This window comes from Muscardinus avellanarius, assembly GCF_963383645.1.
Source record: "Muscardinus avellanarius genome assembly, chromosome: 3".
NCBI lineage: Eukaryota > Metazoa > Chordata > Mammalia > Rodentia > Gliridae > Muscardinus > Muscardinus avellanarius.
The window spans coordinates 67,999,904-68,024,569 of record NC_137788.1 but is presented as its reverse complement, the minus strand read 5'-3'; the positions used below and the strand labels follow the sequence as shown (position 1 = coordinate 68,024,569).

The 24,666-nt window shown below is 41.7% G+C and overlaps 1 protein-coding gene across 6 annotated transcripts in view; it reads right to left on the bottom strand.

The window, feature by feature from the left end:
• Nucleotides 1-24,666, bottom strand: part of AK5 (adenylate kinase 5) — a gene marked incomplete at both ends in the record, with an annotated part of 316,611 nt that overhangs the window by 56,917 nt on the left and 235,028 nt on the right. For 5 of the 6 annotated variants that reach the window (XM_080692434.1, XM_080692433.1, XM_080692437.1 and 2 more), the window contains 2 exons: nt 10,971-11,015; nt 15,505-15,547. The exons of the other annotated variant lie outside the window; for it this stretch is intronic. In XM_080692434.1, coding sequence (XP_080548560.1) covers nt 10,971-11,015; nt 15,505-15,547 — 88 coding nt within the window. The remainder of the gene's footprint in view (nt 1-10,970; nt 11,016-15,504; nt 15,548-24,666) is intronic. 6 annotated transcript variants of the gene reach the window in all.

Below are 24,666 nucleotides of genomic sequence, written 5' to 3'. Positions count from 1 at the left end.
TCAGTAAGTAGCTGAGGCTGTCCGCAAACCGTGATCCTCCGGTCTCAGCCTCCCGAATGCTGGGATTACAAGTGTGCGCCACCACGCCCGGCTCTGATTACTATTTAAGTAGCTTTGTTTCTGCTCATGAAAAAGGTGCTCATAACTCCCTTAAGTCCTTTTTTTTTCTTGGAGATTAAACCCAGGGACATTCTACCTTTTAGTTACATGCCCATCTCCTATATTTGCTTTTTAAATTTAAAACAGTATCTTAATACGTTGCTGAGGTTAGCATGGAAATTGTGATCCTTTTGTCTCAGCCTCCCAAGTACTGGAATTCCAAGCGTGTACCACCATGCCCTGCCCATGATAAGTCTTTTTGGTAAATGATGCGGCATATATTCTGAAATCAGTGTGTGTGTGTGTGTGTGTGTGTGTGTGTGTGTGTGTGTGTGATCTGTGGTATTAGGGGGTGTCCATGATGGTTCAGGGCACTTTTATGGAACCGAATGATACCTTTCTTTGAAGTTAATATGGAATTATAAATAATTGGGAGAAACATTGCTGGTATACTTAGAGGTCTGTTTCATTAATATTCAATCTCTCTCTCTCTTTTTTTTTTTTACTATTTTGTCTTTGTTTCAGACATCAATAGCTAGATATATAAGGAACAAAATAAAATAGGAAGTTGAGGTACTTCTCCAAATAATTATAGCAAATGCTCCCCGCCCCATTCCACTACCAGGACCTCACCTCACATATCTACAGACAATTTTCAGGCATGGGCTTGGAAGTCTGAGGAACTCGGCTCAGAGCCCAAATATGTTGCTTATTAACTCTTTATCTTAGAAAAGTTACTGAACCTTGGCAAGTCTCAACTCTTCATCTGTAAAGTAGGGAAGAATATGAGTACTGATGACTGGGGATAGGATTAAACAAGATAGTACGTAGACATCACAGTATGGGAAGCATAGTAAGTCACTAACTGTATTTGTTTTAAGGTTGTTAATAGGTTATTAAAATTAATATTTGGAGATAGAGGATGGGGACTTTGACTTATTTAACTGTCTTCATATTTTATTTCCTCAGGGTTATATCTTTGTTATATATGTTTCCCATTAAGAGAACACCTAGCAATGCACTAACTTATTGGCTGTTCAAACTTAAGGTAGATGGAGAGCAAATAATGTTTTTCCGTTTTAAAATAAAACGCAGAGCTGGGCATAGTGGTGCACTTTTGAAATCCCAGTAGCTGGGAGGCATAGACAGGAGGATTGCAGGTTCAAAGTCCAGCCTCAGCAACTTGGTGAGAGCCTTAGCAACTTAAGGGCTGAGGGGTGTAGCTCAGGGTAGAATATCCCTGGATTCAATTCCCTCTACCAAAAAAAAAAAAAAAAAAAAAAAAAGAAAGGAAGAAATTCAGAATTCTAGGAGATTGGCTCAATATTACATTAACTTGCACATAGGATTGCGGTTCTCAGGCAGCCTCAGCTACTTAGTGAGGCCCTCTGCAACTCAGTGAGACCCAGTTTCAAAATAAAGAATAAAAAATAGGGCAGGGGGTGTAGCTTGGAGGTCAAATGTCCTCTCCAGTGTTGAGTCCTGCTAGAGTGTGTAGTATTTGCTAATGTCCTCTGATCATTCTTAGTGGGTCTCAGGACAAGCAAGAGAGCTTTTGGTGAGTCAGGCAGGAGGTAAAGGCTTGGCTCTATGGCTAGTCAATCAGCAGAACTCAAAGGAACACTTGCCATTTACGAACACACTTAGCCTTTGTGGTCTGGCTGAGTACCCAAAACTTCATCAGGTGACTCAGCTGGTGAGTCACTAGTGTGTCCAAAAAGAGTTGAGCCACCGAACAGTAGGGAGTCATTTGCTGTACCTGCTAAACCCATACACTTGTGCTGTTTTCTTGCTAGTAGTAACTTGCACATTTTATAACTTGCTTCTTAACTCAGCAATATTCCTTTCTTTGAGGAAATAATTTAAAAACTAAAAAAAAAAAAAAAAAAAAGAAAGCTTCTGCCATGGTATGCAGTGTGCCAAGGACCATTTTATGTCTTCTTGAATCTCATATAGTTCTTTGAGTCGCAAGCTCCTGATAAGGGTTTATTAATTTGGCATGATTAAATGAAGAAAATGTTGCATTCTAGTTCAACATTCCTTAGAGCCTTTTTGCAGTTAACAGGTTTATATAATTAAGTAGGTTCACCTTGCCAGAACACAATGCCCACATTTCTCCAGCGTTAGAAAGACAACGCACTGGTTTGTAATGCATTTGAGGCTCGCCTGGAAAGTAGTCCAGAAAGTAGTCCAATGTCTCTTGTCCTTTATTCTCCCATTCTGAATGGCCTGGAGCTTGAAAATATAGGTGTCAGGCCTGGAAGAGTGTGACAAAAGGCCCTTAGCATCTTCATCCCTTCAGGGAAGAAGTGCTGGGGCGATTCTGTATCTGTGTGGAGTAGGGACAGTACTTCAGTTGGGCCAGGCAAAGGCTTGGAGTCAGAGGGAAACTTATTTCTCTATGTGAATCCAACTGTACTGGTCAGGTTCTCTGGAGAAACAGAACCAACAGGGTATATTTTATCCAGCTTTTGTTGTCACTGTGACCCACACACCTGACAAGAACAACTTAGAGGAGAAAAGGTTTACTTGGCTAATGTTTCAGAGGTTCGGTCCATGGTTAGGCCATTCCAAGGCAAAACATTGTGACGGCAGGGTGTGGAGGTGGACAGTGGCTTTTTTTTTTTTTTTTTTTTTTGGTGGTACTGGGGTTCCTGGAAGCCCTTCTACCTCTGGGCTACACTCCCAGACCTATTTTTATATTTTTATTTGGAAACTGGGTCTCTTAAGCCAGAGCAAGCGGCTGGCTTCGAACCTGCATGATTCTCCTGTCTCCGCCTCCCAAGCGTGGGGATTACAAGCGTGTGCCACCACGCCCGGCTGGACAGTGGCTTAATTCAGAATAGCCAGAAAGTAGAAAGTGAGAGAGGAAGAGGTCAAAGATATATATCGTCCCCAAGGCCACACCCGGTGACCCACCTCCTTCACCCATGCCCTTCCCACCTACAGTTGCCACCCAGTAAGTCTATTAAAATGATTAATCTATCATTAGGTTCATCCACTGTTGAGGTCGGAGCCCTGATTTAATGATTTCACCTCTGAACATTTCTGCATTGCCAGCATAAGAGCTTTTCTGGGAGACATTCCTTATTCCTACCACAACAGGGTATGTGTATGTGTGTAAGAGGGAATTTACTGTAGGATTTGGTTCACTTGACCATGGAGGGCAAGAAGAGCCATGGTGGGCCATTTTAAGTTGAAGAGTCAGGGAAGCCAGAGAGGTAGTTCAGTCCTGAGTCCAGAGGCCTGAAAGCCTGGTGGTGGTGGTGGTGGTGGTGGTGGTGGTCGGGGGGAGCTGCTGATATAAGCTCTGGAGTCCAGAGGCTCAAGAACCTGGACTTCTGATGCCCAGGGGCAGGTTAAAATGGATGTTCCAGCTCCAGAAGAGAGAGAGAATTCACCCTCCCTCTGTCTTTTCTTCTCCCAGGACACTCAACAGATGGGATTGGGGCAGATTTTCCTTACCAGTTCACTAGTTCAAATGTCCATCTTCCCTGGAAACACTCTATAGACACAGTACAATGATGTTTTACCAGCTACCTGGGTATCCCCTGGCCCAAGCAAGTTGTCACCTAAAAATAACTGCTATACCAGCTCCTGAGCTGGCTGGTTTGGCTTTATAGCAAGGAATCAACCAAGTCTAATATGAGTTTTCTTAGTCCAATCCAATGGTTTCTTTTTTTTTCTTTCAGTATTGGGGATTGAATCCAGGGTATTTTACTCCCAAACTATACCCCAACCCTATTTTATTCTTTATTTTGACACAGGGTCTCACTAAGTTTCAGAGGACCTCACAAGTTGCTGAAGTTGGCCATGAACCTGTGATCCTCCTGTCTTAGCCTCCCAGGTACTGGGATTACAAGTGTGTGCCACCATACCCGGCTCAATCCAATGGTTTCTGATTAGCTTGACAGTCCAGTTTAAAGCTCAGTCTCCACATCGGGCTGTTTTCCCACCCAAAAGCTTGCTTTGCCCTTCCTCTAGTTCTAATTCCTCCTGGTGCTATAGATCCCTAGCGTGCCCCCCCACCCCACCCATTTCCCCATTTCCCTCCAGCACAGCTTTGGGGACAGCTGCTGCTTCTCCTGCTGCTCAGCTTATCTCTTCTGACAAGCACACAGGCTTTCTTTCCGGACATCTCTTGTGTTACCTACGCACAGAGAAACTTTAAAGCCTCTGGAGATTAAAAAAAAAAAAAAAAAAAAAAAAAAGGGCTTTCTGAAGGTATACCCCTTTCTTCACAATTGTGCTTTCGAAATGATGCATGAAAACAAGGCCAAAGGGAGTTTCCCCTCCAATAGCTCCTAAATGCTGTCTGGGTTTCTTTCCGTCCCACATACTCCTACTGAACACCTGCCCCCTCCCAATTAACCCCAGGTAGAAATTCTCAAAGTGTGGTCCCCAGGCACTGCAGGTTCCCCATTATCTTCATTATAAGTTTGAGAAGTTACTAGCTCATCATTGATGATGCAGAAGTAATGGTTGTAAAACCGTGGTGCATCAAAGCATCGGCACCAAACTGCACTGGACATTGTTTACTTCACTCCAATGTACTGGCAGTGAAAGGAAGAAAGAATCAATGTCAGCTGGACATGGTGGCATGCGCGCCTGTAATCCCAGTACTTGCAAAACTGAGATGGGAATATCGCAGATTTGAGGACAGTCTCAGCAACTTAGTGAGACTCACAGCAACCTAGCAAGATCCTGTTTCAAAATAAAAACTAAAAAGGGCTGGATGGGGATATAGCTTGGAGATGGAATGCCCTGAGCTTAAACCCCGGACCATACACACACACAAAATCTATGTCACTTAAGAACACCTTGATGAAACTAAAAGAAAGATTAATTGTATTTGGTTTCGACCCATAAGTGCACAGCACTGTAATAATTTGTGTGAAAAAATAGGAAGGATGCCTAAAACACTTCACACTACTAAGAATAGTGGATTCTCAAAAAAAGGTGCTTGTGTGATTGAATCTAGGGTCTCACTAAGTTGCCGTGACTGACCTCAAATTGGTGATCCTCCTGTCTCAGCCACCTAAATACTGGGATTACAAACCTGTGCCACCACACTTGGCTTAGTGGCTTTCTTAATTGAATACCACTTCTGTATTTTGAAAGATTATCCAACAGACAAGTTATGGGTTTTTTCAGACTTGAATATCTGGCAAATATTTTCTTGAATCTGTATCAGGCCTCTCATTTCAAGAAAAATAACTGGCAGCTTTTGTTGCCAGTGTTGAAATATTTTCAGGCCCAGATATATCACTTACTAGCAAATGATCTAACTATCTAATGTTTTACTTGAAAAGTCAGAATGGTAGTATTACTTTCTCCATAGGATGGATACAGGCAGTCAGTAAAATAACATAATAAAATGCTTAATATAGTGCCCACCATACATAAAATGCTCAGTTAATGTTGGTTTCTATTACATCTATATTGAGTTAGAACAATCATATTTTTTCTGTTTTTAATTTAAATACATATATGAGTCAATTAAGTCAAGTGTTCATGAGTCCTCAAGTAGTTATTCTAAAAATCAATTTATATTTCCTCTATAATAGGGCTATAATGAAATGAAAACTGGGCTATCATGAAACAATGATAGGCATTAGAATATTTAGTTTAGGCATTAGAATATTTAGTTTTAGGAAAAAATCTTATTTCTCCAGTTTTGTTCAGGAAAATAGCACTATTTGTGCACTGGTTAATAACACATAAAATAACACAAAAGATTATCAAAATACTTCCTAAAGCTCACTATGTAAAAGCAATCCATCAGAGCACCAGTGCCAGCATATACAAAGCCATCTGTGTCCCTGACACCCCAGTGCAACGCCCTGGATTAGGTCTCCATCTTTCTTCCATTAAACACTGCGGTAACCTGATGAGCCAGGTATGCTTCAAGTTGAGGCTCTCCTACACGACTGTGGATGTAGTTTAATGGGAATTCGGGCAATGTCACTTTTTTTTTTTTTTTTTTGGTGGTGGTATTTGGGTTCCTGGAAGCCCTTCTACCTTCGGGCTACACTCCCAGACCTATTTTTACATTTTTATTTGGAAACAGGGTCTCCTAAGCCAGCACGCGCGGCTGTCTTCGAACCTGCGTGATCCTCCTGTCTCTGCCTCCCAAGTGTGGGGATTACAAGCATGCGCCACCATGCCCGGCCAATATCACGTTTTAAGCATAGCAGGCAATAAAAAAATAAAGAAGGAAAAGAAGGGGCCAAAATAAATTGGATAATATTGAGAGAGAGATTAAGAGAAAGAAAGAAGGAAGGAAAGGAAAGAGGGAGGAAAGAACTGTAATGGAAAAGGTTGTAAAAGTCTTCAGGCACCTTTTCATGGGACACTATGAGGCTCTTTTTGTTGTTGTTGTTTTTCTTAGAATTCGTATTGGTGATTAAACCCAGGGGCATTCTATCTCTGAGCTGCTGTATCATCCACCCATTTTTAGTTTTTATTTTGAAACAGGGTCTTGCTAAGTTGCTGATGCTGGCCTGGAACCTGTAATCCTCCTGTCTCAGCCTCCTAGTGCCAGGAATCCAGGCATGTGCAACCATGCCCGGCTTGAGCTGCTTTCTTCAGAAATAAAAATGATGCCATTTGCACAGCATTCCAAGGTCAGCCAGGTCCGTCCTTGCCACCTGTCTCTCTGGCGCAGTTGGACCACTTCCTTGGAGCATTTTCCACGTGGATGGTGGTCACTCCTGTCACCTGCACCACTACCACCTTCAAAGAGCACGAAACCACACCAGTTCAGGGGAAAAGTTGCTTGTTATCAGTGAGAAGGTAGCAGTCCTTGGACACAGCGACATCTGAGTAGGCTCATCATTAACCTGAAAAGCATCCTGCAGGAAGCAGCTACAGCAGCAGCAACGACCTGCCTGTTAGTTCTAGTCCAGGAATTCCAACCACTATTTTGGTTGTTATGGAAACGGACCACACTGCTTCCTAAAGAATTCATTATTTCAACAAATATATACTTTTTCTAGTCATTATAGGCTCTTGGAAGGAGAGATGTAAGCACAAGGGACAGGAGGGCCCAGAGGAACAAGGATGGTGATTAGAGAAGACTTCTCAAGGAGCTGGAACTTAAACCTGCCCTGGGGGCGTGAGTAGACTGGGGGGGGCACATTCCCAGTGAAAGGACCGACAGAGAGGCAGCCTCAAGAGCTAATGGGGAGGCAAGCAGTGCTGGAAAGACCAATGTGGTGGCACAGTGAGAAATGGCAAGGACCCATCTGGACCCATTAGGAGGGTTGAAGGGGGCCAGTCAAAGGAGGCCAGACCTTTCTGTAGACAAAAGGAAGCTAATGAGACTTTAAAACAAGGGGAAACTATTTAGATATATATTAATTTTGTCTTAAGAATAACAGTGAGAATGAGCTGGGTGCAGTGGGGCGTGCCTGTAATTCCATCCATTACTTGGGAGGGCTGAGACAGGGAGGCTGTCTTTGAAATTTCTGAGTCTGGCTGTAGGATTACAGCCAGACTCAGAAATTTACTGAGGCCTCCTGCAGCTTAGTGAGATCCTATTTCCAAAATAAATAAATAAATAAATAAATAAATAAATAAATAGGACTGGGGGTATAGTTCAGAGGCAGAATACCCCTGGGTTCAATCCCAATTCCCTCCCTACCCATTTCACCCCTACACATATACAGAATAACAGTGAGAATGTCAACCTAGGCTAATATGACCACCCTCTTGTGTGATAGATGCCAAGACAATTTGAAAATGGAAAAATGCAGTCATCTTGTGTAGACAAAATCATACCTGCTCCACTGAAATCATGTGCTTCTTGTTTATTAAAATTCATCCAAACAGCAATTGGTGTGTCTATATATTCTGAGTGGTTTTATTTTATTTTATTTTTTTGGTGGTACTGGGGGTGGAACCCAGAGACCTTTTACCTCTGGGCTATACTCCCAGACCTATTTTATATTTTTATTTGGAAACAGGGTCTCACTAAGTTGCTGAGAGCCTCAGTAAGTAACCGAGGCTGGCTTCGAACCTGTGTGATCCTCCTGTCTCAGCCTCCCAAGCGTGGGGATTACAAGCGTGCTCCACCACACCTGGCTTCTGAGTGGTTTTATAAGCTACAAGCTGACTGTGGTAATGCAGCCCCCAGATGTCATTCTGCCATCTGTCAGGAAGTACTTAGAACTAAGGCCTCAGTTTTCAGAGTCTAGTCAATACTCTGTAAGAAGAGAAGCCATTCTCCTTGGTTCACAGTGGCTCTCTCTGTACCTTCTGCTGAAACAGGAAGCTGAAATCTTTTTGTCACGGTAGTGTCTGGCAGTAAATTGAAATACAGGAGAGTTTGTTTAGAAATAAAAAAAAAAAGAGCCTTTTGCTCAGAGCAGCGGCTCACAGTGTGTGTTCTGCAGACATTTAAGGGTTCCAAGCTTTGTCGAATGCCAAAGACTTTAAATCGTGCCCTTCGACTTTCTAAAGAGCATGGAACTTCATAGCAGGTGAGCTGAGGTCTTTAGTTATGCCTAGACGACAGTAGCCGTATTTGTAAATCGTTTCAAAATTCAACTGCGACTGGTAAACAATGGGTAAATATGAAATAATATTACTGCTGGAGACAGTAACAACAATTACAAAACATGTTCTACTATTGGTTGAAGTTTTCTTGGATCACATTATTTTAAAAAAAAGATTTCTCTATGATAATAAAGAGCTCCTACTTTGAATTTTTAGATAGCAAATTTCAAGGCTCTCTTCTTTTCCTAATTTGGTCTCTAATATAAAAGATTAACAGAAAATAGAATACATTGTGTGAGGTCTGCATGCCAAGAAAACCAATTATTAAAATTATTATGTGGGAAAGAAAATTTTAGTAATCTATAAGCACAACTGATTTTTCTTTGAAATTACAATGTTGAGTTCCTCTTTAGTAAGGCAGGTAAGAAATATATTTTGCCAGCTATGGTGGCACAGCGTTTGGGAGGTTGAGAAAGGAGGATTGCTCAGGTTCAAGGCCAGCCTCAGCAACTTAGTGAGGCTGTTTCAATACAAAAAATAAAAAAAGTCTGGGGGTATAGCTTAGAGGTAGAATGCCCCTGGGTTCAATCCTATTACAAACACTAAGAATAAGAATGAGAAGGAGTTGAAGGAGGAACAAGAAGAAGAGGAAGAGGAAGGAGATGATGATGACTTCTGCTTTCTAAAAAGAATGCAAAGTAATTGTGGAAGAGTCTATCCAGTTCCTAAGATTAAGATCAGGTAGAGTTCCGCAGGTGAGATACAGAACTAGGGTAGGTCTCGGGAATTCTCTGCTTAAAACATTGCCCTCCTCTTTGATTAGAATTTCCTCTTTTTCGCCTCCCATTAGACCTTTCAGTGGCCCCATCTCTCCAGTTGTTGTGCGTGTACGTGGTGCTGGGGATAGAAGCTAGGACCTTACATATGCTGAGCACACATTCTACCACTGAGCATCCCCCAGCCTCTTTCCTTCCAGTTCTGCTTAAGATTGCCTCCCCAGGGCAGCCTGCTCGGCTCACCCTCTCTAACTCATCACCCAGTTCCCCTCAGATCGCCCATTTCAGCTTTATGCTTCTTTCCCAACACTCTTCAAGGTTTGTCCTGCTCACAGTGCAGCAGGGTCCACTGTTCAATGAGCATCTGTCAAATGGCTGTATGTTCAAGACAGCTGGAGTTCAGGAAGAAAAACATCACTACCCAGTGTGTGGTGGAGCCGGAGAACCTCGGACTAAGAGACTACCGCCTCACACCCACATTTCCTCACCGCCACCAGTCGATTAGATGACTTTGACCAACCCGTGTAACTTCTCTGGGTTCAGTGTCATCATCTGAGGATGAAGGAGATGTACTTGGAGATTTTCAAGACAGTGTCCTGATTTAATTAATTAATTTATTTATTTTTGCAGTACTGGACATGGAACCCAGGGGCATTCTACCACCGAGCTGCATCCCCAGCCCTATTTTTTTTTATTCTTTACTTTGAAACAGGGTCTCACTGAGTTGCAAAGGGCCTCACTAAGTAGCCGAGGCTGTCCGCGAACTGTGAGCCTCCTGTCTCAGCCTCCCAAATGCTGGGATTACAAGCGTCCGTCCGCCACCACACCCGGCTCTGTGTCCTGAATTTAGCATGCAAGATATGAAGTTTATCTGATTACCTTTCTATGGTGCTGATAACCATCCTTTTCCTACTCATGGAAGAGATGTGGGCCTTTTCATTATTTCTGAATATAAATAGATATTTCCTGGGAAATGTACAAGTAGGTGTACATTTTTATATAACTATATATAGTTATATATATTTGAATGATTAGCAGAGGAGGCACTAAGTTTTAGGAGGCTGTTCCCATAATATCTGCATTTTTCTTTTTCTCTCTACTGGGGATGAAAGCCAGGCTTTGCACACGCCAGGCAAGTACTCTACCATTAAGATACACCCCTATCCCCAAAATAGATTGTTTTTTACTGATGACTGTGTAGAATATGGGGTATGGCTTTAGAGGTATATTTGAATTTGTGGCCACTGATGCCCTTAGTTCAGTAAGGAGAAGCTTGGCATTCAAATAGAAAAGGTGTGTGCTAGACTCTAACATATGGCATCCTCTTACCCTTATGATGTGCTTTTTATTATTGTAGATTAAACTTGGGGGTCTGATGTTCCTCAGAGCCCTACTTTTTCTACATTGAAAAGATACAAGGCCAAAACCAGTGTAAAACTGCATAAATACAAGCAGCAATCTGAAAACCTCAGGGATGCTATTTTGACCAAACAATAAACATGATTTTAAGACAGAGTAAGAAATGAATAGTCATTTTTTTTCTCGCTACTAAGTTATTATTAGCAATTGTATTGGAAAACTTGAGAGCTTACTCACCCATCATGAAAATAATTTTACATTTTCTCAAATCGCCCGTGAAACCTTTAAAATAAGAATAATTTAAGTTATTGGCAAGAAATACCACATTGATGCCTTGGCTTTACTCCTGTTATATAAAAGCCAAATCTTATAGTGTTTTGTTTGATAAGAAGCTTGAAGTTGAATAAACGTATAAATAGGCTACAATTAATAGACACTGATGACTATTTCAGCCTTATTCCTAGGTCTGTTATTATATGTTCATCTTAACACGCACTATTAATCTTAGGTGGTAAGACTGATGTCATTAAATGGTATGAATCACAGAGAAAGCTAAATTTAAAACTTATTTTTCAGTCTTCCTAAGTGTCTCAGTTTGATGTCATTTCACATTTGCTAATCTGTTTTTTTTTCTTTTTCTTATGGTACTGGGTACTGAACCCAAGGGTGTTCTATCTCTGAGCTACACCCCCAGTCCTATTTTATTGTTTATTTTGAAACAAAGTCTCACTGAGTTGTGGGGAGCCTTGTGTTGCTGAGGTTGGCCATGAACTAGTGATTCTCCTGTTTTAGTTTCCCAAGTATTAGGATTACAAGTGTGCACTACCACACCCAGCATAATCTCACTTTTAACAGAGAAGAGTTAAGATATACAAATAAAATGTCTGTTGGGAGGCTGAGAGAGGAGGATCGCAGTTCTCAGCCAGCCTCAGCAACTTGTGAGGCCCTTGGCAACTTAGTGAGACCCTATTTCAAAATAAAGAATAAAATAGAGCTGGGAGTGTAGCTCGAAGGTAGAATGCCCGAGTTTAATTCCTGGTACCACAAACAAATTTAAAAAAAAATAAAAAAATATATCTGAAGACAATATATTTTTACTTGTAATTATTACAGTGTGTTTGCTTGTAATATTACAATGTGTTTACAGATATTATACATATATATTTGTACTGGGTACTAAACCCAAGGGCATTCTACCTCTGAGCTATACCCCGACACATTATTATTTTTTTTTGGAGATAGGGTGTCACTGTGTTGCTGAAGGTTTTGCTAAGTTGCTGAGGAGATTGGTCTCGAACCTACAATCCTCCTGTCTCAGTCTCCCAAGTACCATGTGCAACCATGCTTGGCTGAAGACATTTAAAAAATAGCTTCCAGCCGGGCGTGGTGGCGCACGCTTGTAATCCCCGCGCTTGGGAGGCAGAGACAGGAGGATCGTGCAGGTTCGAAGCCAGCCGCGCGCTGGCTTAGGAGAGTCTGTTTCCAAAGAAAAATGTAAAAATAGGTCTGGGAGTGTAGCCCGGAGGTAGAAGGGCTTCCAGGAACCCAAATACCACAAAAAAAAAAAAAATAGCTTCCATTTACAACAAACAATGCTATTTTCCATTTAAAGTAGTGACATAAACTTTCTTTTTAAAATAAATATCAAGTAACAATACGTAGCCAATTTATGGAAGAAAAGTAAATAATGTCTGAAATATTACTCTGGTGGCAAGCAAGGTCTGAATTTTGGGAACCACTGCTCTTAGGCCAAGGAATGATTCATGATAGGAACTGTAGGCAAAGTACAAAGCCTTCTAGGGTTTGTGGAGCCCAAAGAGTTTCTGTCAAGTGTGGTTAATAGGATGGTCCAAGAGGAGAGTAAATAAGAGCTGGTTTGACTGGGACAAGTGCCTCCCTCTCCTTAGACCTCAGTTTCTGCACCTGTAAGATAAATGGGTGGACCAATGATCTCCACTATCTTTTGGTTCAAATACCTATGACTCTGTGGTTCCTGTAAATGAATGGGCCATGCAAGGAAATGGTCCTATTTGTGCCTTAGTCAAAATTAAGATATGGTTGTATGTTTCAGATCTCTTCCTAAATAAAATATCACTCTAGGAAATCTTAGGAGAGGGCGCAATCACTTGAAGGGATGACTGGAACCAAAACCCTCAAGTGAGCACAGCTCTGTGAGCTCAGAGTCTCTGGGCTTGGAAAATACCAAAGATTACTGCTTAAATCTGGAAGCAGGGGGACCCTCAAACTTAATACTAGAATGTAGAGTGAGACCCAAGGATGAAGCATTTCACCTAAGCATGTTTTAGAGAGGAGATGAGGCCAGCATCTCTCTGGCTTTAAGGTCATGTGTTTTATTTATGAAGATTAGACATTGTACGTGCTCAGGAGTCCAGCCAGCTCTAGCATGAGTATTAGCATGAGCTTACTCAGCTGTGCCAGGGAAGGGCCAAGCTTCTGTCCCCAGGTAGGGTTATTAAGTAGGTGAAGACAGTAGCTGAGGGCTAGTTCAGGATACTGCCAAGTTTGGGGCCGGAGTCTGTACAAACCATACAGGTAGGTGCTGCTCTGACTAGCAAGCCACCCTAAGCACACAAGGATGATGAGGAGCTTAGTGAGATTCTCTGACTGCTCCCTCCACTCTCCCACTCCGACATGGGGGAGGAGTCAGACAATCTCACTAGGTCGGAGTTCATCCCTGCACTGGCTAATTTTGGGGCATTTTGGTCTATATTCCACAAGAGCAGGTGGGATAGGAGCGCAGGATGATTCCACAGATAAGGCCTACTTGGGCACCCAGAAAGTTTTCTTGGCTGTGCTTAGGCAAAGCCAGGCAAAATTCTAGAGGGAAGTGGGTGGGTGTTGATGAGAGGGGCTGTGGTTTACAAGAGTTTACATCTAGAGTCAGGGTTATATATATATTTGTGGGAATGTGTGTGTGTGTATATATATATATATATATATATATATATATATATATACATATACATATATATTTTGCAGGAATATATATATATGTGTGTGTGTGTGAGAGAGAGAGAGAGGGTGGAGGTAGAGATGCTTTAGTCTCTTTAAAGGGTAGCCCATAGTGAGTTGAGAATCTTAGGTGTCCTGGAGTTTTCTATTAAAGGCAGACACACTGGTGTTTCTGCCCACTGGTGTGGGACCAGATGGTCATCTCATGTTCTACAGCTTGACTGTTTACTTTGAATCTATTTGTAATCTAGGAAAGTGGCTATGGTTGATATTTATTTATTTTGGTATGGTTGTGTCCTATTTCAGTTTAAAAAAGAATTTTGATTTTGGTTTCTTTAGTTATACAATTTAGTCACATTTATACAATGTAGTCATTTCAAATTAAATTTTTTTAACGTTTGTTTTCATGTTACTGGGAATTTAGCCCAGGGGTATTCTACCTCCAAGTTATACCCCCAGCCCTATTTTGTTTTTACTTTTGAAATACTATGGGTCTTACTAAGTTACCATGTGCTGACCTCAAACCTGTGATCCTCTTGTATTAACCTCCCGAGTATTGGGATTACAGGCCTGCATCACCATGCCGGCAGAAACTAAATTTTACAGATTTTTTTTAATGAGAATAGGTTTTTGTTATGATATGTATACATATTTGGAAATATTTGTATATACACATGAATTTAAAACTATACAAGGTATACAGACAACACACTGAAGTGGGATGCACTAGATGGTTGGCCATGATGCTTTATAGGTTCTTGGTAGGGCATATTTCCTACCTTAAAAAAGTTTCCACAGTGGATATGTGCTAATTCTGTAGCTATAAAAAAAGGAAACTTTATTACGACATCCATCATCCCATGTCCAGCTGGGGCCGAGTTGACTATTTGCCTTAGCTAATGAAAGCCGAGTCGCGGCTCATGTCCATGTGCCTTTCTCCATGAATCATCACCATGTCATTGGGTGACTATGATTTTCACATACTGCCATTACTGTTATCACCAAATGACACTTTATCTACACTCTCATGGTCATGGATCCATGAAGGATCAGGGCTGGGACTATTTAAAAAGCCAAATCACTTGTTTGCATGTGTTCACAGTCCATACTATAAACACATTTCCATCAACTATAATGATGACTTTTTTTTTTACAAAGGAGAAATTTTAGAAGGCATTTTTATTAGGGCGATCATGAACCTTATCCTTTTTACACAGTCCCAAATTTTCATCACTTTATCTATTTTGAATTGTATGCGTAGCTATCTGGGGTGGATTTTCTTTAGTTTTATGAGATTTTGATATGACAAAAGTTATAAAACAGTATAGTTGTGTAGATTGGGTTGGGTCCCAATGGTACACTGTCAAATACTAACTACAATATGGGAAAAAGACTTTCATGTTCCAATTAAGTCTGAAGAAGTCTGAATTAAAATGGGCCAGCTCTCTTTGCAGGAGGACCTGTGGGGACCTTGCTGTGCTACTATATGTGTGACTCTTCTACCAGGGATGAAACATTCAGTTTCCCAAGTCTCTTTGGCCAGAGCACCCCCTTTTCATTGACTATCTCAAGAGTCATTTTCTCTGGGCAGTTAGAAAATGCATCTCTTAGCAAAGAATCCCTTTGATTTTCACATGGACTGAGAAGATCCCTGGAGTCCCTCTTACTCATGTTCCTTGGCCAGGAGAAAAGTATACATTGTTGATATTTTCTTATCTCTTAGTTGGCGTTTAATAAAGAAGACATGTTCAAAGCTACTAAAATGACCTCTTTGCTCTAATCAATAAAGGAAACTCACCTCCCATGATGTCCTCTCCAAATACATTTAACTGATCATCGCCCTGTTAAAAAAACAATCACAATTTTAGATGCTACTACTGACAGGTGTTGTTCAAGCTCTTTGCCAACATGAACATACTTAAAGGTTCAAACAACTCTATGACATAGGAACTTCCAGGCAATTATATGCGGGATAACATTTCACAGATGAAGAAACATTTCTGAAGTTAAGTTGCTGAAGGTTGTCACTGAGTGGTGAGGGACAGAGCTCAGATTTCAACTTGGGCCATCTGTCCCTGAAGTCCAAGCTCTCTCTGCAACTGGTACACTATCCAGTCTTATTTTCTTGGTGCATAAACTCTTTGTGGACATAAAGGGGACTTCAGTAAGACAAAATCCTTAGGTATCAGAAGCCATTGGAGAGGTGTAGTCACAGCTGTTAACACAGCTAAATAACTTCATAATTTAAAGTGAGGGTTGGCAAACTTTTTGGTAAAGGACCAGATAGTAAAGTTTTTCAGTACTGTGGGCCTATGGTCTCTGTCACAAATATTTAATCACTGCCCATGGTTTGCTGATCCTTGAACCAAAGCATGAAATAAAGAAAGTTGGAGTGGCCAGCTTTTACCAATGGCTGTCTTTAAAATTTTTATTTTATTTTATTTTAATATTATTATTATTATTATTGGTGGTACTGGGAGTGGAACCCAGAGGCTTTCTACCTCTGGACTATACTCCCAGACCTATTTTATATATTATTTGGAAACAGGGTCTCACTAAGTTGCTGAGACCCTCATTAAATAGCTGAGGCTGGCTTCGAACCTGCGTAATCCTCCTGTCTCTGCCTCCCAAGCGCAAGGATTATAAGCGTGTACCACCACGCCCGGCTGAATATTTTATTAAAAAATAAAAATAAGCCAGGCGTGCACGCTTGTAATCCCCGTGCTTGGGAGGCAGAGACAGGAGGATCACACAGTTTCGAAGCCAGCCGCGCACTGGCTTAGGAGACCCTGTTTCCAAATAAAAATGTAAAAATAGGTCTGGGAGTGTAGCCCAGAGGTAGAAGGACTTCTAGGAACCCCAGTACCACCAAAAAAAAAAAAAAAAAAAAAAAAAAAAATTCAATTTTCCTTGTAGATTAGCTCTTGGTGTTTGAGAAAAATTCAGAAAAAAATTATAAAAAGATATTTGATGAGAATTCTCCTTCCCAGCTCATATTTTTTATCTATCTTATCTTCCCCACTTCCTTACCCCTCATAGGTAACCACATATGGAAATTTCTTCCTAGGTACACAAAATCAATTTCTAGATATTCAGGGAAACACTTGAATATAAATACTGACAGTCTTATTGTGTCGGTATTGGAAAATTGCTTTGGTATTAATTTCAAAATGTAAAAAGTAGTCAGGGCCTGGCGGCTGTGCAGGCACTCAGGCAGGGAGCAGTGACAGCTGTTACATAGCAGAGTTCCTCTCACGAAAAGTGATTGCCAAGTACACAAAAGAGTTGTAGCCCAAGACCTTCTTTAAGTTTACATAATAAATAACTTTTGGCAGATAGAGATAACAAAGGCTAAAACTCCCCAAGGATGTAGAAGATGGTACAGGCTTTCCTCAAAGAGGGCATATAACATGTGACCCCTGACTTTGTTAACCAAGTAACACAGTGACACATCTTTAACAAAGGCTTGCACCTTTGTTATGATATGAGTGGACTCACACATGCATCAGGTCCGGGGCAGATAGACTATAGGTCAAGCAGGATTGCAGGTAGTGAATCCTTAATGCCATACCAAAGGCTTGCACCAGAGAAATGGGCAGCTCCACATATGCATCAGGTCAGGGGCAGATAGAAAGACTATTGGTTAAGCAAGATGAGAGATAATAAATCCTTATAAAAACTTTTCTATATTCAAAAACCCCAGTGTCAGCCAGGTCATGGTGGTGCACGCTTGTAATCCCAGTGAGGAGGTAGAAAGGAAATAGGCAGGTAGGGAAGAGCCCTCAGTAGAAAAACTTAATTTCCTGAGGGGTGACGAATACTAATTAACTTCCAAGGCTCCTAAAAGGACCAGCTCTTCCAAGGTTCAGAGATAAGAATGACCAAAGCTTCACAAAACCATCTGTTTACTAATCAACAAACCCAGGAGACATCACTGGAGCAAGTCTGACACCTCTACTGAAAGGAGACCCCTCAAAGGACATGCAAATACCCTATGCCAATTTTAAAAACTGCTTCCCAGACTCCAAGTAATAGAAGACATGCAGAGATATATAAACCCCTAGACCAGTCACCAGGATGGTTACCCACTCTGGGAAATCCTCCCCATTGGGGAGCTTTTTTCTTCTCTCTCTTGCAGGTTGTGTTAGCTTTGAGAGAAGGTGGGGTGCAATTGAAGGCACTTGGCCCGGGCTACACTCGAGTAGTGACCTGAAGGCCTCTGCTGGACATCAAGGCTGACCAGGGCTCCTAGGTGTGACCTGCACTTCTTTTCTGGCAGATTGCATGGACTGTGGGAGAAAGCAGCTTGCAACTGAAGGCATTTGGCTTGGGTTACCCTCAAGTATTGTCCTGAAGGCAGCTGCTGGACATCAGAGTCCCGACAGCCCTTAGGGGTGTTCGGCCACTTTTCCCTATTCCCTACTGTTTCCAATAAACCTTTTACTCCCTTCCTGACATCTGTGAGTGTCAATCTTGCTCACCGCAGACAAGAATCCGGTAAGGAAATGCCGAGTTCCTTCTCAAGAAACCCTGTTTCATCAGCATTTCAGAGGCTGAGATAGGAGGATCGCGATTTCTGGACAGCCTCAGCTACTTAGTGAGGCCCTTTGTAACTCAGTGAGACCCTGTTTCAAAATAAAGAATAGGCCGGGTGTGGTGGCACACACTTGTAATCCCTGCACTTGGGAGGCAGAGACAGAGGATCACACAGGTTTGAAGCCAGCCTCTCTGGCTTAAGAGACCCTGTTTCCAAATAAAAATATAAAATAGGTCTGAGAGTGTATCCCGTAGGTAGAAGGGTTTCCAGGAACACCAGTACCACCCCCAAAAATAAATAAATAAATAAATAAATAAATAAATAGGGATAGGGGTGTCTCTTGGAGGTAGAATGCTTCTGGGTTCCATCCCTAGTACCTCAAAACAAACAAACAAACAACAAACACCCAGTGTCTTACTTTCAAGGTACGCCACTGCGTCCCTTTCTCTGATGCAGTGCTTTATAGTTTTGTCCCTTCTTTCTACTTTTGTCATAATATAATTTAAGTTCACAGCAGTATAGTTCTGGCTATTTTTTTCTAAACTAGCTTAGAACAAGAACTGTTGCCATCTCAAACTATTACACTTATGATCTCCATTTTGTACATACAAGGAGCATATGTTTATTACACATGGATACATGTGTATGTTTATTTTTTTGTGGTACTGGGGATTGAACTCAGGAGCATTCTACCTTTTAGCTATACTTTTAGCCCTTTTTATTTTGAAACAGAGTCTCACTAAATTATGAAGGTCCTCCCTAAGTTGCTGGGGCTGTCCTTGAACCTGCGATCCTCTGTCTTAGCCCCCCAACTCCCAGTACTGTAATTACAGTTATGCATCACTGTACTGGGCAGATGTGTTTATGACATAATACTCTAATATATTGTTCTTTCACTTGCTTTTTCACATATCAAGATATTCTGGAGAACTTTCCAATACAGAATGTTCTCAGTGCATAATGTTTAGGTTGCAGTTTTCTTTATGGTTGGTACCATGGTTGTTTTTAAACTAGTCCTTTATTGATGGGCCATTGAGTTGTTTCTAATCTTCGAGTATTTTTTATTTTTATTTTTTGGAAAGTGGCCCAGTGAACAAGTTTCTATAAATGTCCTTTCACAGATATACTGGTACAGGATAAATTCTAAAAGGGGGGACTGCCTGATCGTGGAGTAATGTATTTATACTTCGGATTGATTTTTGCCAATCTGCTCTCCACAGAGGCTGCAGGGACCATTTTGCAGAGACGGCCTTTGTCTGGAACTTTATCCTAGCCTCCAGCCTCTAATTCACTTTGATGTGGGAGCCAGTTAAATGAGGTTGTCTGCTTGTATTAACGCTCCCTGGAGGTAAACTGCCCTGAAAGCACTTGGTTGGAAGTCAGAACCTTGCCATTTATTTATTTATTTATTTTAGTACATATGCCTTCAGGGCAATTTTACTGCTTGTCTTAGATTTGCCTGTGTCTCCAGAGTTATTCCAGGTAGAGAAAAGCTTTTAATGGAGTGGTCATTCAGGGACACATTTACATTAATTAATCCCCTTCCAGGAATGGAAAGCACATAATTAGTCCTCAGTGAGCCTCCCCACCAGTCCCCTTGTTGAAGTCACTGCTATTCTAATGGGAGGACAGGGATGTTCTAATCCAACACTGCCACTCTTCTCTCCCATTTCAAAGATGAGAAAACTTATGTTCAGAGAGGTCAAGTGAGAGGCCCATGGCCAGCAATAACATCCTCGTGGAGGCTGAGGAGCTAGGAACACTAGCTGGTTTAGAGCAGAGAAGCTAGGAATAAGAAGGGTTCAAGGAAAGCATCTGTATAAAGAACAGAAATAGAGAAGGTTGATAAGATACAGGGGTAACAATGACCAAGCAAGGAAGCTTCAGCCCCAAGAGTAATCTAAGAGGACAGGATGGGGACACAAGCAAGTAGCGCCAGGAGATTAGAAGAGCCCACTGACCGTTAAGAAAAAGATTCAAATTAAGGATTGAAACTGGGCAATGGCATTGTGTCTCCAAGACATAATTCTGACCAATCACAAAAGATCTCAAGAAGGGTTACTGTCTTTCAGGGACCCCCCCCCCCCCGTGTGTGTGTGTGTGTGTGTGTACTGTTTTGTCTTTTATAATATTTCCTTCGCCTAAAATTAATCTTTATACCCTTATTCCTACCCTTCTATAGTCTGTTGGCTTTTATTTCACAGACAAGAACCCAGTAAGGGAACACCTACATCCTTTGGTGCAGTAAAGGAAGAATTTGGTTACAAGGTCAGGGATATATTGTGAACCTCTTACCACCTCCTCTGACTCCTGTAGATTTAGTCCCATCAGTGTAGCTGCAGAGTGGACAATGATGTCAACTTCTCTGCTGGTCCCTGGCCCAGGCACCCTCCTTAACTACTGCCAAGAGGGCAGCACAGTCTTGCTCTGCTGCAGGCACGGTGACTCCACAGTGCACACTGTGCCCAGAGCTCCCTGTGGATGGAGATGAGGCCAGGGCAGAGGCAGGACCACATCTTCACTTAGCCCTCACCTCTGCCCTTCTCTGTTTCTCTCTTCCCATCTCCTGAGAACACAAACTAATAATGCATTTGTATAAGAACCCCCATCTCAGGCGCTGCTTCTAGGGAGGTTGACCTACTCCAGGGACCTATTAGAAGCAATTAATATGTTTACCTAAGTTGTAGCTGCCCAGAAGCAGCTCAATAATACTGGCTAGAAAATAACTGATTAAATGGAATCTGCTTATTGCTTGATAAACAGCTGTTGAATATATCCAGGTGATGTTAAGAAGAAAGAACTGAGTTCTCTTCCTTGTTTTTTATTTTTAAATTATTTTATTTATATCTTTATTTTTCTTTCTTTCTTTCTTCCTTCCTTCTTCTTTTTCCTTTCTGCTATTATAATAATTTTTTTTTTTTTTTTGGTGCTGAAGATTGAACCCAGGAGCATTCTACCTTTGAGCTATACCTTCAGCCCGTTTTATTTTTATTTTTTATTTTTTTGCAGTACTGAGGATTAAACTCAGGGGCATTCTACCTCCAAGTTACACCCCAAGGCCTATTTTTTATTCTTTATTTTGAAAAAGGGTCTCACTAAGTTGCAGAGGGCCTCACTAAGTAACTGAGGCTGGCAGCGAGCCTGCAATCCTCCTATCTCAGCCTCCCAAGTACTGGGATTACAAGCATGTGCCACCACGACTGTCTTATTTTAATTTTTTTTGAAATGGCCTAAGTTATTGAGGTTGGCTGTGAATCTGTGATCCTCTTGTCTTAGCCTCCCAAATACTGAGATTTTAGGTGTGCACCACTGCGCCTGGTTTAGACCATCTACTTTATATTTTGTGTGTGGTATTGGGAATGGAACCCAAAGGAATTCTATCTCTGAGATATGCCCCAGCCATTTTTAATTTTTAATTTTTTTTTGGTGGTACTGGGGTTCCTGGAAACCTTTCTACCTCTGGGCTACACTCCCAGACCTATTTTTTTATATTTTTATTTGGAAACAGGGTCTCTTAAGCCAGTGAGGCTGGCTTTTAACCTGCACTATTCTCCTGTCTCTGCCTCCCAAGCGCGGGGATTACAAGCGTGAGCCACCACGCCTGGCTAATTTTTTGTTTTGAAACAGAGTTGTCCTAGGTTGCTGAGAATCTTGCTAAGGCTGTCCTTGCCAAGGCTGGCCTTAAATTTGTGATTCTCCTGTCTTAGTCTCTCAAATACTGGAATTACAGGTATGTGTCAATGTGCCTCACTCTTTATTTTTAAATATTATTGTTAGATATTAAATTCTACCCACCTTACAGGCTAAACTGTATTTGATTTTGCTTGTATGTGGTAGCCTGTCTTGGGAGTTTGATTAAGGTTAATCTAAATTTATTAAAAACAATGTACTGCATTGTAAAAAGGCCCATCCAACCTCTATCTGACTCCTGGAGTCTGACTTGTTTTATCCATATCTCTCATCCACAACCTTTTATTCTGCTTGCCAAAATGCTCTGGATGAACCCTAGTTTTATTCCCATTAATTTATTTATAGTGCACAGGTTTCTGGGGTATCAATGCAACCATGATTAGTTCATAGGAGCCCAGGTGAATGGAATGTTTGATTGGAGGGTATTGTTTTCCATTGACTTTTATGCAACTCATAATTGCAGTATGAATTTTTTTTGTAAATAAATTTAACCTAGCATCATAAAAACACACACACACACACACACACACACACACACACACACACACACACACAAATGGTGAATGGTAAACACTTTTGGTTATGGTGAAAACGATGCCAAACTGCCCCTAGAGAACTACATCTAGTTTCTTTTCAAATGTAGGTTTGTTCTGCATGGAAGGCATTCATTTCAGAAGGCCAGTTGGACAAGGAGCCAGGGTTATAGCCTTGTTTGGGAAATGTCTGATAAGGTATTTACCCCTAGTGTTGCGGAGTTTGGTCTCCAGTGAAGTATACCTAGAGAAAACACAATGCTTTTTTTGGTGTGTGTGGTACTGGGGTTCCTGGAAGCCCTTTTACCTCCGGGCTACACTCCCAGACCTATTTTATATTTTTTAAAATTTGGAAACAGGGCCTTTTAAGGCAGTGCGGCAGGCTTCGAACCTGCGTGATCCTCCTGTCTCCGCCTCCCAAGCGCAGGTATTACAAGCGTGCGCCACCACGCCCGGCAAAAAAACACAATGCTTTGACCACTGAATCCCGCTGAGTGCTGTGGGCATTTCTCTGTGTTAGAGCCTTTAACTGTAGACACTCTGTCTAATCTGTCATTTGTCATCTTTAGTCTGCATAATGGAGTTAGACTTTGGGGACACAATGAGACAAAGCTGCCTCTCCTAGGACTGAACTAAGTTTAGGGGACGATGAAGTGGGATACCAACGCTACTGATCTGACAGAGTTTAAATATAGGCACAGTTTTTATGTAAATGCTATTTATGACTCACAAATGTAGAGCCAAGACACAGCCTGCACAACACGATTAATACCAGGAAAGGTAGAGAAAGTGGCTGCAAAATCATCAATGCTGTATATTGGGTAATATATTGGTTACAGAAAGAAGGTGGCCTAGAAACTGTAGATATGGACCACAGATTTGATCTCTATCCCTTTATACGGTTAGCTTTTGTGTTGCTGTGATGAAATAATTGACATGAACAAATTAGAGGTGGAAACGTTTATTAGGGATCATGGTTTCAGAGGGTCAGTCCATAGTTGGCCAATTCTAAGTCAGAATCTCATGGAAGCAGGATGTGATAGAAGGAGGCTGCTTGGGGCAGCTGGGAGGGAGGTGTGGGGGGGGGGAGAAAGAGAATGAGGAGGAAGAGGAGGAGGAGGAGGAGGAAGAGGAGGAGGGAAGAAGAAGCAGAAGAAGCAGAAGCAGAAGCAGAAGAAGAAGAAGAAGAAGAAGAAGAAGAAGAAGAAGAAGAAGAAGAAGAAGAAGAATGGGAAGGGGAAGGAGAAGGGGAAGGGGAAGGAGAAGGAGAAGAAGGCGGCAGGGGGCAGGAGGAGGAGGAGGAAGAAGATGGCTTTAGAGGGGAGGAGGAGGAGAAAGGAGAGGAGAGCCAGGGATACACATAGACCTCCAGGCACTCCCCCATTGACTCACATCTGAACCTTGCTGCACTGCCTAACAAGTGAGGGGACATGCCAGATCCAAAACCTAGCAGGGCACATTTGGAGCCTTGAGGGGGATAAGTGGCTTCGTGTGGAATCTGCAGCTTTAGAACACAGATTTTGTTCTCTTTCTCTAATTTTCCTGTTAACCCAGAGCTATAAAAAAAAAGGGGGAAAATTAATATTCAACTTTTCCCTATGTGGATGTGCGGGCAAAAAACTGTTTTTGCAAGGAAGGCTGGATTCTGGCTAGTGTTTGTAGGAACAACAGCTAATTGGTGTGTATGTGTTTCTCCTTTGAGATCAGAGTGCCCACCATCACTGTCTCAAGATATGGAAGTCTGGGCACTATCAGTTCCTTAAATTATTGAGTTTAAGGTGGGGGAGGTCAAAAATAGAACAACTCAGAAAAACAGATGATTCACTAATTTTAAGAAAGTTTTACTAGTGACAACCTTAAAGCCACTAGCTTCTCTTGCTTATGGCTGACTTAGTCATTAACTTTGGGAGGCACACAGTTGAGCAATAATACATCACTAGCATTCTACTAGCTATGCTATAGATAATGCCGCTGTGTGGGCTATAATAATGGTTGTCTAGGTTCCTTATGCCAAAGCCCAGACTCTTCCCTTGGGCCTGCAGATGTCCGATGGGCAACTGGACTGGTCTGACAAGGCTCCACATCTCTGTCTTCAAATTGTGTCTGTCTAATCTTCCCAGCCGGCTTCTATTCAGCTCTGCATGTGTATCACTTGGGAAATGTTTGTCTTAGACTATACTGCCAGGTTAACTTGACCTCA